Genomic DNA, 20,382 nt, shown 5'->3' with positions numbered 1-20,382 from the left:
TGGACATCTGCTTGGTGTGGTGACACTAACTGTTTTGCTGGTGGCTTTCACCTCTGCACGCAGGGTTAGTGAGCTGCAGGCGTTGTCCTTGTGCAAGCCCTTCATGTTTCACGACCACAAGGTCCTCTTGCGCACTCACCCGAACTTCTTGCCCAAGGTGGTATCTCCATTTCATCTGAAGCAAATGTGCCTGCCGGTGTTCTTCCCGAACCTGTAGAGGGCGCTGCATTCTTTAGACCTTAAGAGGGTCCTCAATTTGTATCTCGCTTGGACAAAATCATTCAGGAAGTCTGAGGCTTTTTTCGTGATTTTGGGGTCTCCTCTCCCATCTCTCAGGCTTCCTTCGCCGTTGGATGGTTCAGGCCATTTCGGAGTTGTGCACTGGCCTGAGGGGATTTATGCCCATGCGGGCAGAGCCACGGCCGTCACGTTTCAGTCCTGCTTTTTGGGACCTCTTCTCCAAAGCGGATACTTGTGCGACTGTTGGCTTCCTGTAAGCACTACTCCCTGGACACCAGCTCCAGACACGATGCAGAGTTTGGTCAGGTGGTTCCGAAGAACCTTTTTGCATCGTCCTAGATAAGAGGCAGGCTGTCACAGCTCCACCCTATGTTCTTGTTTGGTCTAATCACCCATAAGGATGGTGGAAAGGCGACGGGACTATGAGTAATTGAAGTTACTCACTGTAGTGACTAGAGTACTCGGTCCCCTTTCCTCCATACATCCCACCCACCTTGCCCTTCTTGTCTGCCAGGGGCTAATGAATTAAGTGTAGCCAGATATCTAAGCATCTGATATCCAATGGGACAGAGGTGAGGTGCTGGAGGGCGGGGCCTTGGGGTGTGTGAGGGGGTGTGTTCCCACGCACTCTAAGCCCACAAGGATGGAGGAAAGTGGACTATGGACCAGGAGTACTCTAGTCACTACAGTGAGTAACTCATTGCGCCACTGTTGTCAAGACACCTTTCGTGATACAGATAATCCCTTTACTGTAGCTTGTAAGTAATATTGGTCACACATCAATTTCAATGCACAATATGACCATACTGTATGTCCTTTACTGCAGAGTAATATTTGCAATAAATCCATTTCAATGCATATTTCCTTTCATAGAACAACTGTCTGACCCGACCAAATATCTACCTCGTTCCAGACATTGAACTGAAATTGCTTAATAAACTAAAGGACATTATCAAGCGCCATCAGGTAAGTTACCTTTATGGAATGCTATTATGTCTTTCTGATGCACTTTTGCTTTATATTGCGCCACCTTTGGTTACGATTGATTTAGACACAACATTTTGATTATTGGGTTTGATTTCCTGACACCTTTTTGTCTTTCTTTTGTGGTGCAAGTTTTAATTCCGTTGTTATTGTGGACAGAATAAGTAGGTTATTGACATTCTGTAAGTTGTAGGCAATATAGGCAATATTACAAAAGTGCAAGGTAGGTGGTCTGAAATATGGTACGTTTTAACATGGATCATTTGATTCTCTTTTCGTCATGCAAAGTCTCCCAAACTTCAAATGAAGTGCCTCGAAAGGCCGCACTTGCTGGTGTTCTAGCCCATTATGAACTAAGTGTAATACAATTCAAGATATTCCCAATTTCAGCTAATGCTCACAGGCACATGTTAGAATTCCTAAATCGGTTTAGCCTTGCCGAAGACAGTTTTTCTTTGGTAACAAACCTAAGAAGTCAAATACTTCACAACTAAGCAAATAAAGTATCACAAAATAAACTCTGCCTGCATACATCTGTTTTACTCTGTGTACAATTTCTCCATTATATTACCCGCTGTGAGCTATTTCAGGGCTTATTTTAAATATTTTGTCATCAATATATTTAACAATCAATTTCTACTAACTTAACTCCATGCTAATAGACCATAATCACTATTACCACCAGTATCTACATTTCTTAATTGCAAGATGCATATGGGAAAAATGTATTGTACATGGCAATGCCAAATGCTCATACCTTATCCATCAATTTATATTCCTTGAATGTGTCTGAAGAAACGCACAATTCAAATCTATCCTATCTGCATGTTTTATTCTTATAAGTGTTTAATTGCAATCTCTTCAATGTTAATCATATTTTCTTTTTCGATTTCACCATCAATCCAGTTCAAGTCATATTTTCAGTGTGTTGAATTAAACAGTTGTTACTATTGTGCTTTCCTAGATTTAGCCAAAATCGAATGACCGTTTATTTCTTGCCTTGAATTACTGATAAATTAATGTATAAGTTGATGAGATCAATGCTTCTACTGCCTGCACCTGGACCATAAGGAGGTAGAGTGCGAGATATGCCTCTCGTTCTCCAAAACGACGATAGATGGGCACAGTAGACTGCTGGCGTGGCTTAATGCTAAGGCCTCTGCCCCGTGACCCATCAGGATCATGCCTTACCTAGGACCGGCCGGTCCGAGGAGCAGTCTGAGTCCTTTGAGGGCACCTCATCCATGGATGCCCAAGATGAGGCCAAGAACTGCAAGTCAGAGTCCACCGGGTTCCAAGGTGGATAGTGCGTGATCAGCCTCCATTGCCACCCGGCAATCGAGCTACTCCTCAAAGATTAAATCTAACCCGGCTAAACTGCGGGAGAAGTCTAAGAAGCTGCAGACAGAAGGACGAATTGGCCAAGTAGGCCCAATTGGCGCGCAGGCTAAGACTTAGTCTATGATAGTTGGTGGCAGCTTCCCGGACGACGTCTAAGGGAGCTGACCCTGTGAAGGTGGCCCCCGCAGCACAAAAGTTATCTCTGCCCCCAGGGCGCGGCACCACTGCATTGACTTTGGCAAAGTCTGCTGGCATGCCAGAAGGGGAGGGGATCCGGCTCAGGTTCAAGCCCTGCAGGGGGGGGCGGGCGAAGGGGAGGCGAGAGGGGGGGGGCTCCGAAACAGCCTTCACAGGCCGTGGCACAAGCCATGGAGGTCTTGTCCACAGACTAGGAGTCCTTGCACATGGTCCACGAGGTCGTGGAAAAGGGAGGCGGCTGCGTGAGGCCACGTTTTCCCATTCCCACCAGCTCAGCCAAGGGATGTCGCTGGACATTCTGTCGATTCTTCACACCTTGGTGTCAGAGATCCAGAAGAAGATGCCACCAGGCCTGGTTCCAGTGGTTCCCCAGGCCACCTTTGAGCCTCCAACTAAGAGGAAGCGTCATCCGATGCCCTCATTTCAGGGGATTTTGGATGACACTTCCTGTCACTCTGGTCCCTCAGATCACTCCTGTGCCCTCCTCTGACACTTCATCTTGCAGTCTCTGTGCTGTTCCCAGCCCCCACCAGCACGGATCACGTAGTGCCTAACCAGTGCCACCAATGCACCTCAGCCACTGAGCCCCACCCCTCCCCCCAACCCCCCTTCCAGTTTATGCTGGTTGGCTGCTTCTCTGTGAAACGCTGATCAGGAGTTCAGAACCCTGCTCACAGGTCCCAATGACTGTGAGACTAGGTCCTCTGCGCACCCAGCCTCCTGTGGTGCCTACGCGCCTCCACTATTGGTCGGCCCGTCCACTGCAAGTTTCGATCTGGTGGGAGACTCTGGATGTCTAGCGCTTGCACCAAGCTGGGCAACGGATAATCCGGGGCTCAACGGGCTCTCCCCCGCATCGCAGGGATTAAGGATACGGCAGCTTTTCAAGGGTAAGCTCCCAGAGTTACCAGCACTTCTGCAACTACGCTTCCCTGCAAACAGCTGATCTTCCGCTCTCCGTGCCATTTCTTCACTCAGCTGTTTTTTCCTCGGCTCTGGTGACCACCTGCAGCTGGGCGCACACTCCGATAAACGTAAGCCTCATGGCTCCCTTTCCATGCCTCAGACCCCTTTAATCACCACGATCACTACAAGGACAAAAAGTACCTTTATGGGCTTACTACTTTCATTGTGCTACTTTGCAGCCGCATCTTTAAAGGTTAGACGTGTGATGAAGCACGTGTATTATGTCCACTCTGCTGCGTGTGCCATGTGCCCTAAACTAGTTGAATTGTGTGCAGTTGCACTGTTAGAGCAGCCTTCTACCCATCTAAAATGGCTGTTTCCTCTGTGTTGTTCCCTTGTGCACCTGACCCCCTCCCCGCCCCACCCTTACTTCCCCCCACATTGGCTACCTCATCTACAATAACCAATAGGTGGGACTGGGAGTAGGCACATTACTTCAAAGGCCCACTTCTGCTCCCTGTCCGCTACCAGAACGCTAATTCGAGCTATCTTCTTGCCACCCCTAGACTTGATCTTCTGGATGGTGCGCCGTCACTCTACCTTGAAATATTGACTTCCATAACACTCATCCATAATTATTGGTCCACTCCCTACTCTGGACACACCTCTACCCTCTTTTGCCTCCGCCTCCTTCCCTGCCTGTCCCCATGTTTGCATTTTTGATTACACTGCATTTTCACACCAACCCCTAAATTCTGCATCTAGGCTTTTTATAACTTTGCTGTGTTTTCATGCATTGGGCTACTTTGAATTTAGCTGTTTTCATGCATTGAGCTTAGTGCAATCATCTTTTCTTGCCCATCCCTACCCCTCTCTCGATCAGTTCTCGAACCCCCGCCTTTGTTGCCTGCCTGTTGTATCTCATCCTCCCTGTTTGCTTGAGATGTCTGCTTACTTGTATCCCTCTTCTTGCTGTCCCCCATTTCCCCTCCTCCCTTCACTGTATCCTTGGAACTTACTCGATCAGAAATGTCACCTGACCTGTATGATAGCAGCTTGTTTGTCTCCACCCGCCCTCCCCTTATCTTTTTCTCCTCCCTCTCCCCCTCCAGCACTATCTGAAATGTCGTCTGGCCTAGTACGATAGTTGATTGTTTTGTTCTTCTCCTTCTCCCCCCATCCCCTGCCCCCACCCACCTCTTCTTAAATTCCAGAACTACCTCAATCGTCAGGCATAGTAATGTAGCCGCTTGTCTGCTTCATTCTCCTTCCCACCCACCGCTCCTCCTTATTGTCAAAAGCTCTTGAACTATCTGAAATGTTGTCAGGCTGATTATGATAGTTAATTTCACATTCTGAATGTATCAAGGACTTGTAAGAATGTCACTGTATTCTCCCTTCCCTCCCTGCCTTGAAGCGCTTTGAATCACATTGTGTAAAGGTGCTATGTAAATCAACAATCAAAAAGAGTGCCACAGAGCTCTCACAGAGGTGGCCATGTCGGTCGGACTCTCTAGCGCCACCTTAGGCCGAATGCTTTTGTTGGTACATGTAGTTCTGCAACTTGCTGGGTGCATACATCTGTGCAACTTTGGCTCAACCCTTGGGCGGATACCTTTCTGCTGTAATTTTCGTCTCATCACCTTGTTGCTTTATACCAGCTACTCTGAAAGTGAGATGGCTGCAAATTGCAATGTTCCACCTACTTTGCCGAGTTCACTGCCTGCTACGCCATCTACTCTGCTAGTCTTACATTTTGTCCTCTTATATAATCGATACATAAAAGCAAACTAGATGTTTACGCATAGTACTGATCAATAGTTCCATCTAGTCTGTAAATCTACAGATCTACCTCAGTACCATGCACTGTAGTAAACCTCCAAAGCTCGCTTTGCTCTGATTATGATTGCATTTGATATATTAGCCCATGCGGGAGAGAGCTGGCCAAACTGTTTTTAGAGCCTTTTTCTTTATATTTGTATCTATATTATAATTATCCATTCTTGCAGCTAACCTGTTATGTTTTGCGTACTCATCCAGGGCTTGTAGTCTATTCATCCACTCAGTCTAGGAGATTTAATGAAGGGCAAGTACTATTTGCTGGGGATGTTTAAAACTTTTATTTAACTTAGCATTTTTTAAAAATGTTTTAATCCTGTTAGCATTTTTCCACAATCACTAAACATGGTCCAAACAACTAAACCTTATACAATGTGGATTCCCTGTGTCCCCCCCCCCCCTCTCCATCCTGCTCCAGCCCCATCCCTGGTCTCATCTGTTTTGACCCCATTGCTTCATAAAGTCTCATGAAACCCTCACCCCGCCCCCACCCCCCATCACTCCGGTCCTCGCACTTCCCCCATATTTGTGCGTATTTGCCCTGAATTCCCCTACTCCAGTATGTTATTTTTTTCCATACTGCTGCAGTTCTCCATTCCCACCTCCCATATCGCCACTGTTTGCATGTCTCCGGGACTCCATCTGGCTGCCAGATCTCGATTTAACCACCATTGCAGCAATTGCTATCAATTTACTTTCCCACCTACTCTCTTCATACTCCTTTCTGGTGTGTAGAAGCAGCATATTGGGATCTTTGGGAACCGTTCTGCCCACGACGCTTGCAGTTTACCAAGGATAGTCTCTCATATGGCCCGAGACCAGCCACCTGCAATTCCATAGCATATGATAGTGTTGCTTCTGAAACTCGGCACTTGAGGCACATGGGCGTTTCAGCTCTACCCATCTTATGTAGCTCATCTCTGGAGTAGTTCACCCTATGGAAAATGTTATTTTGAATCAGCCGCATGCAAGATGACACATTTCCCTAGTCGCCACCATGGCCTCCAACCAGCCTTCACTCTCAAGGGTGCCTAGGTTCCCTTCCCATTCTTTCATCTGTGTTAACAGGGGTGCTTAAAAAGTTGTTGATGGCCTGATACAATACCTATATTCCCCCCCCTTTTTTTTTTGTTTCGCTTCCGTAGGCAGGTTCACCTCTAGGGGCTATGGGCTGGAAAGTGGTTTCCTCCTGAACTGGGCCACTACTGCGTGTGTTAGGCATGCATATGTGTATGCCTATCTCAGACCCATGGTTTTATATTTCCCCTCACTCTGCAAGGGGAGCATGACTTTTCTTTTTGTTCAATCACTGTTAGGCAGAATCCTGTGCAGTGCCCTTAGGGACCACTCCACACAATTAAGACTAAAAGTGGTAATACAAGTTTTACCTTTGGTACAAGCCTGTACTACTATGTTATAGTGGTAGAAGTAGCGGAGCAGCCAGGCTTATCTCAAGAGTATATGAGCAGTAATAGAGATTACACAAAGGGACCACAATCACTGTGACTCAAGCAAACACTGACTCAAGGTTTCAGGTAAAAAATATAAGTACATTTATTTTTTAAACGGTTTGTTCTACACACAACACTTCTATTAATTCAAAACCACACATAAAATATACTAAAACTAACCAATTTGCTTTGTACGGTATAACTTCAAGGTAAGTACCCTATGTTTTAACGGACCGGTGTTGTGAAACAAAAGACGTTACCGTGAATACATATGCGATCACTTTTTGACAGTAATGACAGTTCGGTCTTACTAAAGAAACGCGTATCCGCGGCAAGAATTGTTACCGGGGCAAAAACACACTTGGCACCTGAGATACCCTGAGAGTTGGGGGGCAAAAATCATAGGCAATGCATTTGTCAAGGCCGACAGAATCAGAGAACACTAATGGACAGAAATTCAAGAGTCAATATGCCGGAGCCAGTGTCAAGTGGAAGGGGTTCCTGTTGTCGAGGATCACAGTCGGACAGTTCAGGATTCAACATAGCCAGGAGTACTTGGATGTTGTCAATGGAGGAAGAAAAAGTTATAAGGAGGAGGGAAGATAAGGGCAAGCCTTGTAGGAGGAGAAAAAGGGATTCAAGCGATTTCCTTAAACGGAACACAGTACCTTATTCACTGAAGAAGCTGGTGCCACGGCAGTTGTTCCTGGTAGTTTCCTGCGGACCCACGGTTCCTAGAGCTTCGGCAAGGACGTCTGCACCACACAGGGCTGAAGCCGGCAGCAGCGACGGTGAATAAAAGGTGTGCTCCTTAAAAGCAGGAGAGGCTCTTAAGATGGCGGTCCGGACCACTACAGCGGTGTGCAGCGATTTCGACCACGAAGAGGATACTCTGGTTGAAGAAGATGAGCTGGTTATCGCCACCAGGCTCAAGGGAAGAAGACTCAGGACTGGATCTTCTCTGGTCGGCGAAGGGTAGATAGCTTAGGACTGCAGCAGGGCTTCACAGGGATGGGGTAGTTGCAGCAGCCAACTTCTTCTCCGCTTCTCTTCGGTTCCTTGTAGTTCCAGTGGCGACTGACTTCCAGCCTAAGAGTCCTGCCTTTTATGCGAAAATCCCCCATTCACACAGCCTGGCTGTCAATCACGCAGCAGGGGGGGGTTATCCAGCCGGGACAACCACCTCAGCCAATCATGGCAAAGTGTGACTTGGGTTTCCTAGGACCCCCTGTGCAGGGGGTGACTACACCCCTCCTTCACATTCAGCCCACCTAGACACCCAGGTGCCTAGAGGAGGGCTTCTGGGCAGAAGCCCGCCAAAAGACAGTGAACGAAGAAGGCAAACCTGGCTTGCCGCGCAAAGTAAAACACAAGGAGGACTTTAACAAAAAGAAATGGCGAATAAACCCGACAGGAGCCAAAGGAAAAAGTACTTGGTCAAGTGGGTTTAAGTTTGAGGCTAATATAATAGCCTGAAACAATACCACGTTTTATATAGTATGATCGCGGTAGAAAAGTTAGGGTAGATGCCACTGCCACCAGCCAAGTCTAAATGTTGAGAGCAAAACAATACACTAGGACAGTGGTCGCTAAGCAGTCGATCGCGAGCGAGCAGTAGCTCCCCTGAGCCTTTAAAGTCGCTCGCGCTAGACTTTCAGGAAGAAAAGAAAATTGAGAAAAAATGCAGCACACAATTTTCTAAAAGCTGCTGATTACATTTTCATTTCATTTATGTGACATTCAAAAACTCCAAGTCACATGAAACCTCAAATGAAACTTTGCCAAAACCGCATAACTATTTGTTTCTCGGGTGCTGTTAGCTCAAAACCATGTCCAAGGTACACTCTCTCCATTGACAGTTAAACGCCTTCCCAACAGATGGAAGGTAGTTCAGTCAAACAGCAATGTATTTAAAATTCATCATATCGGCATCTACTTAATTTCAGTACCAACCGACAAACTGACTTCCCTGTGCCGCCGAACATACATTGTCTGCAACACCTGCAGTGCAACTTAACATCTTTTCTCTGACTGCAGCAAAACTCTTCCAATTACAGTACCTCGCCACTTCTGCACACAGCCACTGCTTAAATTACTCTGTAGTTCATGGGGTTCCGTAATCTGGCTGCTGATATTTCCTTGATAGGCAGAAACCTTTGCAGTTCCCTTAGGGACCACTGCAAAAAGTTTAAGACTACAGGTGTTGGCAGTAAACCCAATTGCTAGCAGTCTGTACCACCCAGATTTACCTTGTAGCTGTGGCTGAGCAGTCCGACTTCTCTCAAGAAGATTTAGGCAGTATATGGAGTATACACATTAGGTACAAAAATACAGTAGCATAAGCAAACACTGACCAGAGCTTGGGTATAAAAGTATATAATTATTTATTTAAAAACACACTTGTAAAAATACACTGGCACTAATATGTCAAGCAAGTTCAAACAGTCACTAGAAATATATACACCTCCCCGATTAATTATTCGACAAGTCTTAGGAAAAGAACACCACTTATTATCAACAGAGGTGAACGCTTAACCAAGATGGCACACCAATAATTATTTAAAAAGGGAGAGAAAAGGCAGAAATAGTAAAGCACACAATACTAACACTTTCAAAAGAACCACAGCAAGTCAAGAAAGGCAGTCTACTGTAGAGAAAAAAGTTCATAGGACTGGCCCACTCTTGGAGAGAGCAAGGCAGAATGTGCCCAAGATCACATAGTTGAAGTACACTTTAAAAGTCTTTGCAGATAGTTCAAAAGGAGTTGGATCAGTTCAGAAAAGTTAGTTAACAGGTCCGAGGTCACCCCAGGATAGAGTAAAGGATTTACGGGACACCTTGAACAGTCTGTTGCAAGGGAGACCAGGCGGGACACAGAACCTGAAATGGTGAGAAAGCTCCAGCGGGGGCAGTTGTTCCCGGCAGCGGGTGCAAGTTGGTGCTTCGTCCAGGGGAAGAGAAGAGCTCGACGTGGAGGAAAGCTGGAGGACGTTGCACTGCCAGGGAAGAAACCAGCCGCAGAGTTTCCCGGTTAAAAGGCACTACCCTTTTATTCGCAGTAGTGGTGAAGCATGGCTATCCGGCCGCCGGGGTGCTTGGCACAGGCGATTCAACCCCGAGACGATCCAGGAAGGCGAAAAAGGGGTGAACTGGTTAACCCCACCAGTTCAAAGGAAGAAGACTCCAGGATGAAGATCTTCTCTGTCGTAGGGAAGTGGTAAGGCGGTTCAGCAGGGCTCCACCGGTGGTGTCGTTGCAGGTTGGCCCAGCTTCTCCCTCTTCGGATTCTTTAGGTCCTGTGGCGACTTCTGAAGTTCCAGTCCCCAAAGCCCTGCTTTTATGCAGAAAACCCCCATTCATCAGCCTAACTGTCAATCAAACATGCCAAGTGGTGAGCCGGGCGGCTCACCACTGGGCCAATCAGAACAGAGTGCGACTTGAGTTGCTAAGGCAACGCAGTCCAGGGTGCCCATTCCCCCACCCACACATCATGTAGACCCAGACAGAGTGGCGCCACTTTTGGAGGCTTCTGGTAGAAGCCCGCCAAAAGTGGAACAAAGGGCTAGACATTTTAAAACCGAGTCCTGGCAAAAAGACCCAACCGGGGAATAAATATTAAATAAATAACCCGTCTGTATCTTTAACATTGCACCAAAAAAGTGGTGCGTTTAAAATGAATGGGCAAATCCTATAGGAAATATTCCGGTGGAATATTTCGCGTGGTAACCACTGCCACCAGCCAGAAACTCGACGAGGGGCTACTGCACAATGCCCCCCTCGCTAAACAGACCCAGGGGTAATCTAATTACCCCTACCAGAACTTCCACATTATGATAGTTGGTACTGGTTCTGTTCAGAATTTAAGACTAGTAAAGTCAATGGTGACTTTACATGCCCTGGGAGACAGTAGTCAGTCCCAGGGTATGGAGTCTGTTTGGGGGTCACTATGACACCCCTGTGTTACTGCACTGAGGGTGTTGTGTAACACACTTACCAAAAATGCATGAGACCCTATGGAGTAAAAGACCCCCTAGCCCGTAAAACACATTACATAGTCAAAGGACATTCTGAAATCATGCCTAAGAGTGGGAGAAAAAGAGTCTCACTCTTAGCAGGAGAAAAAAAAAACCAAAAATACAGCAAAACTGCTGGGGGGACTCACTAGGTTTGGGAAATTAGCCTATACAGAGAATTCTCCCTAACATTCCTATGAACCGTGACAAGCGCAGTTTGAAGCAAACTTCAAATTCCGTCTCTCAGAACGATGTCACACTATTCTTCATGTGTCCTTAGGCCGACAAACACTTCTAGTGCTCATTTTCTCCAAAGCACCTCGAAGGAACAATGGTGCTGGGTCATTTGAATGTGTTCTAGCCAAATTGCTGTTTTGGAATGCAGGGGCTCGGCTTGGCACCCTCTCAAAAGCCCCCAAAACTGCTCTGAAAACCAGGTAGTAACTGTAGTTTGATGTGGCATGACAACAAACAATTGGACTACACGTCCCACAATCCTCCTTTTCCTGTCTCCTTCCTTTGTAGCTGAATGGCGGCCGATGCAAGGGCAAAATTACCAGCGCTCCTGCAGGTCACCACCAGCGACATAACTTCTGTCTCACTTCACAGATGTGCCCAGGTGAGCCACTCCTCACCACTGACCAGGACAACCAACCTCTTATGGCCCTTTCCTGCACACTTGAAACACCACTGATGCCTCTGCCATCCTTCCTCCACGGCATCTCGCCTCCAGCACAGACCCTTCAGCCGCACAATTACAATGGTCTGCTCTCCTGCATGGGCTGGACAGACCTCAAGCGTCACCCTCACTTCACTCTCCCCCTCAACTGGGCTCGTTTTCAGGACCAACTTGTCACCAAAATGATGGACATGGAGCAGGACCAGTCTGACCCAGGAAGGTTCAAACAAAAAGGATGCTCTTTATTCTTGCTTACAGGTGAGAGCAGGGCCTTAGCATCTACTCTGGTTCCCATATTCACTCCAAGTCCGCCAACGCCTTTCTTAGAACCTCCAGGTCTCCCAGGTTCCACACAACTCGCCACATTCCGCAAGGCCTCCTAATGCAATCACACACCTTCCACACAAACAAGTCACAACAGCCAGAATCTACATTGGCATCTGAAATGTATATTTCTGATGTTTGTTAATCTGCTTAGAATCACATGCTGTGCATAGGTCCGACATCCAGTGGTCACTGCGGAGTATTGCATTTTGTTTTTCGTAGTCGAAAAGGGGACGTCGACAAGGCGTGTCTGTAACACTATCCCTATAGTGACGTGCGTTGTACCCACAATCCCTCACGCGTCGAGGTCCCTCAGATTGTTTTTTTCCGCCCAGTTTCTGGTCGCCTTTCGCGGAGCTCCTAGAGAGACATTGCTATACTTACCACGGACCTCGGTCCTTTTGTCATAACTTAATATACTGGTAACGATCCCTCCCCCTCGACGTTAGCTGTGAAGCTGTTTCTCCGCCGAACTATTTTCGACGGAGAGGAAGAGCGGAGGAGATCCTTCGGCGCTGCCGAACACGTGGCCTGGCCTCGACGGCCAACTTACAGTAGGGAGAGTGGGGGTTAGAACTTTGTCTCTTCTCTTTGAGAATGTCTTTCTTTCTCCCTTTTCTTTCCCTTGGGGTTGTTATCGCCAGCTATTATTGCCTCAGCTATGGAGAGGACACCATTTAAGTTTTGCCCACGCTGCAGGGGCAAATATACTTGGAAAGATAAGCACAAGCTCTGTAATCGTTGCTTACCCCTCGATCACATAGAGAACAGCTGCGCAGCCTGCAAGCTCTTAAAACCCAGGACTCTTAAAGAACGTAGGGTTAAGAGGTGGGCAGACTACGCGATGTCGAAGTCAGTTTCCTCACCCGCTGCCGCTGTTACTGAAAGTGACGAGGAGTGCGATAACTCGACGTCCGTTACGGAAGTCATGAACCCCCAGAAGGAGCGCTCACGCTCCTCGTCGTCCGTCCCCGGCCCCGACGGGCTCGGCTCACGCCCTGCTTATGGGGATGAACACCCCGGCGACAAGGACGCACACAAACCCCATAAGGCTAAACACACTACCCACGGCTCTTCTTCGTCGAGAACGAAGGATCCATCAGCGCCGAAGGGGACGCAGGGCACTCCGGCGTCTACCGCAGACCGTAAAGGTCACAAGCCCCACCCGCAAACGCAGCCGCGACCAGCGATTGGGCTTCCATCTAACACGGGCGCTACCCCAAAAACATCCGACGCAACGCTCCATAGAGCGACCGTCGAGGTACAACGCGCAACGCACACAACGTCGACACCAAAGCCCTCGACGGACAAAATCGTGGCCGAGAGCCTAGCGAGAATTGTCGCCGAAGACGAACGTACGCGGACGACGAAACAAACGTCGAATACCGCGTCGAAAAAACACAAAAGTAGCCAGGAACTGCCCCTTTCTCCAAAGGACGCTTCCGAACTACCTGAAGGCTTTTCAGAAGGAGACGGGAACCTCTCGTCGACGCTGTGGGAGCGTTCGAAACGATTCGAAGGCGAAAACACTAATTTTCCCCCTCTAGACTATTCAGGGGTACCCCATGAGACCCTTGAAAGACTCCATTCTTGCATGGAGAAAATGGAAAGGTTTCTAGGAAACCAAGACCCACCCACTCACAAAAGACAAAGAGAATGGCCACAGGATGACCCTAGAGTCAAGATTCCTAGGCTGGTTGACCTCACTGAGGAGGAGCAATACCTCCAAGAAGATGAGGAGTGTTTGGGTGGAGAAGAAGAGGTAGAACTTGAGGAAGAGGGCTTCGAAGAAGATCCTTACACCACTCCTACAGGGTTTGAAGAGGATACAGCTACCTCGCAGCCCTGGCATTCACCGTCAGTGCAGCCTTGGCAATCCCCATCAGTACATTCAGACCCTGATGCCTTTCTCCCTTCTCCTCTCAAGGATTCACACGGGAACTCCTCTCCCATAGATGACCAACCTTCCCTCAATGCACTATTGCGCAAGGCAGCAGCGCATTTTGAGATTGATACAGGGGAAACTCTTCCAGACATCGACTTTGTAGAAAAAGTCATCAAAGAAAAAGCCCCTGTTAGCCAATCTATTCCTCTCCTGGCTTCTATTAAAAGAAGAATTTCTCCTTCCCTTACTAACCCAGCTCTAGTAAGAGGGGTCAACCCTAGAATAGAAAAGCTCTTCAGCCCTTCATCCTCTGACCCTTTATACATCAGAGGACACTCTATTCCAGACTCCCTTGTGGTTACCAACACAAGAAAAAGAGCAGGGGTGCCACTATCCACTAGTGAAGCACCTCCAGACAAAGAAGGCAAAAAACTCTACGCACTGGGGAAGAGAATCACGACCTCCGCCGCCTTCTCCACTAGAATTGCTAATAACAACTCACTTTTAGCTAGCTACGCAGATGCACAGTGGAACAAGCTGCGCAGCGAAGCAGAGGAAGCACCTGAACCTCTGCGTTCTCGCCTGCTAGCTATAATATCAGAGGGCACACTGGTAAACCAGGGCATCGTTAAAAACTCCCTAGATGCCGCTGAGACGGCTGGCCGCTCCCTAGTTCAGGGAATACTTCTCAAGCGCCACGTTTGGCTACGCAATTCAGGTTTTAAGCCCGAAACCCAAGCCTCCCTCATAAATAAACCCATTGAACAGACGCATCTGTTTGGGAAAGCAGTAGATGAGGCCCTAGAACATGCTAAAAAAGAGTTTGATACCATCAAAACTCTTGATCAAATTTCTAGGCCCCCTAACAGGCGAGGCTATGGTAATAAACGCTCCTTTCGTGGCCAAAGACAGCAGCAGAACCAACAACAACAATATTACTCTGGCTCCAACTGGCCCACCAACCAGGGTAACACCCAGTTCAGTCAAAGAGGCCAACGCCGTGGCAAAGGAAGAGGTCGTGGCTCCAGCCCCAGAGGTTCCACGCCCAATACCAGCAAATGACCCGAAAATTCGGGTCCCCTCCCATGCATCACCGGTCGGGGGCCGGCTAACATCGTTCCTTTCAGCATGGGAGGGAATCACGTCAGACCGTTGGGTATTATCCACCATAGCCCACGGATACTGCATCGAGTTCAACGGTTCCCCGAAGTACAAACCCCCACGGAACCGGCGCATGACACCGCAACACCTCTCCATTCTTCTTCAAGAAGTGGAAGAACTACTGAAGAAAGAAGCTATAGAGCCCGTCCCCCTATCACAGGTAACAGAAGGTATTTATTCAGTGTACTTCCTTGTACCCAAAAAGGACTTAACCATGCGCCCTGTATTAGATCTGCGCCCAGCGAACATATTTGTCAAACCCCAAAAGTTTCGTATGGTGACCTTACAGGAGGTAATCCCACTGTTATCACAAGGGGATTACATGACAACACTGGACATGAAAGATGCATACTTTCATATTTTAATGTTGCCATCGCACAGAAAATACCTCAGGTTCAAAATAGAGGACAAACACTACCAGTTCAGAGTACTACCCTTCGGGATAGCATCTGCACCAAGGGTATTCACGAAAGTACTGGCAGTGGCAGCGGCCCACCTGCGCAGATTATCCATCCCGGTATACCCTTACCTCGACGACTGGCTCATAACAGGGGATTCTTACGAAACATGCTTCTCCAATACCCAAAAGACCGTAGACCTTTTGTCCCAACTGGGCTTCTCCATCAACGAAAAGAAGTCCAGCTTAGACCCCAGCCAAACCAAACAATTCCTAGGGGCTCTAATTCGAACAAGGGACGGCCTCGTATTCCCCTCCAACGAGAGGGTCCAAAACATGCTGTTTCAAATTCCCCATTATGTAGCAGGCCGAGAGGTGACGGTACGCAAAGCAATGCGCTTGCTAGGGATGATGGCGTCATGTATTTATTTGGTACCTCACGCGCGCCTGCGCATGCGCCCAATGCAAGAGTGGCTCTACAGCCAGTGGTGTCAGGCCAGCGGACAATGGGACGATCTAGTGGTGGTCTCGCAGGCCTTGGTTCTCTCGCTACGGTGGTGGACAAAAGAAAACCTGTTATTAGGGAAAACTTTTGCCACACCCGCAGTGGAAGCCACTCTAACCACAGACGCATCCCTTACAGGATGGGGGGCTCACCTATCCCATCAAACGGCACACGGAGTGTGACTCCGAGTTTAGCATCCAAGCATATAAACCTGCTGGAACTACTAGCGGTGTTCAAAGCACTGAAAGCCTTTCAGGAACACTTACAAGGAAAGACAGTGATGGTCCTCACAGACAGCACCACAGCCATGTACTACCTCAACAAGCAAGGGGGCACTCACTCTCCAGGACTGTCCAAGCTGTCCCAGAATATATGGAAGTGGGCTCTCAAACACAACATGTTCCTACTAGCACAACATGTACCAGGGGAACTCAATCTGCTAGCAGACAAACTCAGCAGAGACTTCCCCCTGCCCGAAGAGTACGAATGGCAATTGCACGAAGACATCGTCTTAGACATCTTCACGCAATGGGGATTCCCGGAAATAGACCTGTTCGCAACCCTGGAGAACTCACAATGCCAAAGTTACGCCTCCAGGTACCCCCAGAACCAGTCCAAGGGGAACGGTCTGTTGATTCAATGGTCAGGGAAATTTGTTTACGCCTTTCCCCCGACTCCCCTTCTCAACAAAGTGGTGCACAAGATGCACCAGGAGCAGGTTACCATGATACTAGTGGCCCCAATGTGGGCACGGCAACCTTGGTTCGCTCACTTGATGGAGATGTCCCTATCTCCCCCAGTGAAACTTCCCTGCCCGTACAACATGCTGTCACAAGACAAGGGCAGGACACTGCATCCATGCCCTCAGACCATGAACTTAGCAGCCTGGCTCCTGAGATCATAGAATTTGGACATTTACAACTCCCACAGAGATGTATGGACATCCTCAGGGAAGCCAGAAAACCTAATACTCGACACTGCTATTCTAGCAAATGGAAAAGATTCGTTATCTGGTGTAGAGGTACTAGCATCAACCCAGTTGACTGCTCTCCTACTGACATTATTCTATACTTGACCCATTTACTGGATTCAGGTTTAGTATTCAATTCCATTAAAGTCCACCTAGCGGCACTTTCTGCATACACCACTTCCCAACTTAAAGTGTCGTGGTGGAAGATACCAGTTATCAAAGCCTTCATGGAGGGGGTAAAAAGGATACACCCTCCGATAGCTAACCCAGCTCCCGGATGGGACTTAAATGTGGTACTTTCCAGACTCATGGGCCCTCCCTTCGAACCCATGCACAAGGCAACTCTTAAAGATATCACCCTTAAGACTGCTTTCCTAATAGCTATCACCTCCATTAGGAGAGTAAGTGAACTACAGGCTCTTTCTGTACTAGACCCCTTTGTAACAGTTCACAAAAATAAAGTGGTTCTACGCACACACCCAAGGTTTGCACCTAAATTCATCTCGAAATTTCATGTAAACCAAACTATAGAACTACCAACGTTCTTTCAAAACCCTTCCAGCTCGGGAGAAAAAAGTCTGCATACACTAGATGTACGCAGAGCTGTCATGTTCTACATGGAAAGAACCAGACCACTGAGAAAGACTAATCAGTTCTTTGTCTCGGTGGCAGCAGGAAGAGAAGGAGATGCGGTCTCAAAATCCACTATATCTAGATGGATTGTTCAATGCATCACTCTCTGTTACACTCTTGCTAAGAGAGAACTACCCTTCAAGCCAAGAGCACATTCCACTCGAGGCACTGGGGCTTCCATAGCATTCATTGCAAATGTTCCCCTTGAGTCCATCTGCAAAGCGGCTACCTGGAGTTCTGTGCACACCTTTACAAAACACTACTGTCTAGATGCACACTCTAGATCTGACTCCCAGGTGGGACAGGCAGTATTAAGACATCTTTTCTCTACTGTTCCTTCTCATAACCCACCGCCAACTCCGGGTACTGCTCGCTAGTCTATGCACAGCATGTGATTCTAAGCAGATTAACAAACATCAGAAGACAATGCATTACTTACCGTAAAAGCATTTCTGATGGTTGTATCTGCTTAGATTCACATGCGCCCACCCTTCCTCCCCGCTCGGATGGAAGGAACATAGACTTCCTTTATATCTCTCTTTTCTGTACTCACTCACGTCTATAAGGCTCCCTCAGGGCAGAAAAATACAAACAGAGGGACCTCGACGCGTGAGGGATTGTGGGTACAACGCACGTCACTATAGGGATAGTGTTACAGACACGCCTTGTCGACGTCCCCTTTTCGACTACGAAAAACAAAATGCAATACTCCGCAGTGACCACTGGATGTCGGACCTATGCACAGCATGTGAATCTAAGCAGATACAACCATCAGAAATGCTTTTACGGTAAGTAATGCATTGTCATCCATCCCCAAATAAGCGTGGAAAGTGCTAAACACATGCTATGGTGGATAGGCATATCACACATTCAACAAAAACAAACACATGCAGACCGACATGTGCTCTTGTAAACTCGCACAAGTGCTTAGCAGATTTACACAGAGTTGGAAAGGTGAAAACAATAAACAGACAGCCCTTCACACAACGCACACACAATCACTCAGATACCCACCTTCCCCTCCCTCACTTAACCCTGACTCCAGTGTCCTGGCAAAGCCCGGGTGTGGGCGAGGGGGAGAAGTGCACAGCATATCATATGCCTTTTTCTGAGCCATGGCATGGACGGGCATCACGAGAGACATTAAGTATGATAGCTAAATGTGAAGGGATTTGTTATTCCCTATATGTATAAAGGGAAAATTAACAGCTAAAAACAAATGAGTATATGTTCCAATGTTTATGAACATCCCCGACCCCTGATATCGGCCGGAAGTAGCTCTCCACTGTTGGCCCTCCACAGAAAGTAGCTCAAGCCAATGTAAAGGTTGGAGACCCCTGCACTAGGAGGTACAGATCAAAAGGGATACGGATGAACCCTTTCCAGTACTCCATGGGGTGTACTGGATCTGTGGTTAAATGACTATGTAAAGTTAATGACAACTTTACCCTTCAGCCCCAGAAATGGAGTCGGTGGGAAATCTAAAAGACCACCCTCTGTCACTGCACTGAAGGTGCTGTTACACACAAAAGAAGGGGGCTACTGAAGGGGTGTACTCCAGTCCACAATCACAAAAACAGATGAAATACACATGGCAAAACATGGGTAAGAATGGGGGAAAAGCTCACACAATAACTCCAGAAATCCAGCAAAGCTGCTGAGGGACTCACTAGGTAAGGGGAATTAGCCATTGAATGAGAATTCTCCCTAACAATCACGACCCCTACTCTTACTATCCCCACCTTAGCCCAACGTGGTTGATCTCCCCCAGTGTCTGGTTATCCCATAGACTTTACGGAGGCTGAAATCTTGTGGTTCTCCCTTTCCATCCCATCGCTTTTCTGATCTGCCTGATGTGTATTATCCTTTTGACCTGCTGGGGGTAATTGCCTCAACCTGTGCCCCCATACAGTACTTGCTGTGGGTCTGCTCCCTTCATTGCGTCCAGTTCCAGCCTCGTGTGGGGGAGTTGCCTGTCCCCGAACAACCATTCATTCGCAACGGTCAGCTGGGCTGCCCAGTATTATCTAATTTCTGGCAGCTCCACCCCTTCCTCTCATACTGAACTGGTCAGTGTGTGCAATGCCATGCGGGGGGTCTTATTTCCCCCATATCACCTCTCTAATCACTGAGTGTTCTGTAACACATGTAGTAATCGGGTGGCGGGGTGAGTGCCAACATCTTCACTAGTTTACTTTTCCCAATATGGTCACTGGTCGGGTGGGCCAGTGTCTGGCGTCGTCCTGTAGTCTACACTTTTAGGTCAAGATTGTGTTCTAGGAAGGTCCCCAAGTCCTGTTGTATCTGTAGTCCTAGATATTTGAAGCCCTCCGCTGCCACCGTAAGGTGTCAGCCCCTTGGTATGGCGTTCGCCCCACCTTACCTGCACCAGTTAATCTTCAGCCCACAATAACTCTTCCATTATTTCAAGTCCTTCTCCGGCACGAATGTGCCAGATCCACCAGGTAGACCAGATCAATGTCCGCATATAAGGAGATTTTGTCCCCCCCCCTCCCCCCCTCCACCAACCACCCCCCAGGCATGTGAACCCCCAGATAGTTTTGGCGGCTCTAAAGATTTGTGCCAGTGGCTCTATATCCGCAAAGGACAGGGGCGACACTGGGCATCCCTGTCGGGGACCCCTCTGCAAAGGAAACTGGTGGGACCTGTGGCAGTTAACCAGAGCCATTGGTTGCGCATATAGCGCCCACACCAAAATCATGTATTGGGGCCCCAACACCATCTTATCCATCACTGCCCAAAGGAAAGCCCACCTGACTGAGTCGAAGGCCTCCGAATCTAGTGCCATAACCACGTGGGGCTCATCTAATTAATCTAATAAATCTGAGCATGCTA

General features: G+C 48.0%; 1 protein-coding gene across 2 annotated transcripts in view; it reads left to right on the top strand.

Moving 5' to 3' along the window:
- SMARCC1 (SWI/SNF related BAF chromatin remodeling complex subunit C1) overlaps positions 1–20,382 on the top strand; it is a 1,286,593-nt gene that overhangs the window by 242,107 nt on the left and 1,024,104 nt on the right. For both annotated transcript variants that reach the window (XM_069645843.1, XM_069645841.1), the window contains exon 5: positions 1,114–1,206. In XM_069645843.1, coding sequence (XP_069501944.1) covers positions 1,114–1,206 — 93 coding nt within the window. The remainder of the gene's footprint in view (positions 1–1,113; positions 1,207–20,382) is intronic.

The sequence above is a fragment of the Ambystoma mexicanum genome, chromosome 2p, assembly GCF_040938575.1.
Source record: "Ambystoma mexicanum isolate Mex_15411 chromosome 2p, UKY_AmexF1_1, whole genome shotgun sequence".
In the NCBI taxonomy this organism is placed as follows: Eukaryota; Metazoa; Chordata; class Amphibia; order Caudata; family Ambystomatidae; genus Ambystoma; species Ambystoma mexicanum.
Note: the sequence above shows the minus strand (reverse complement) of the source record. Positions and strands in the feature narration are given on the sequence as shown.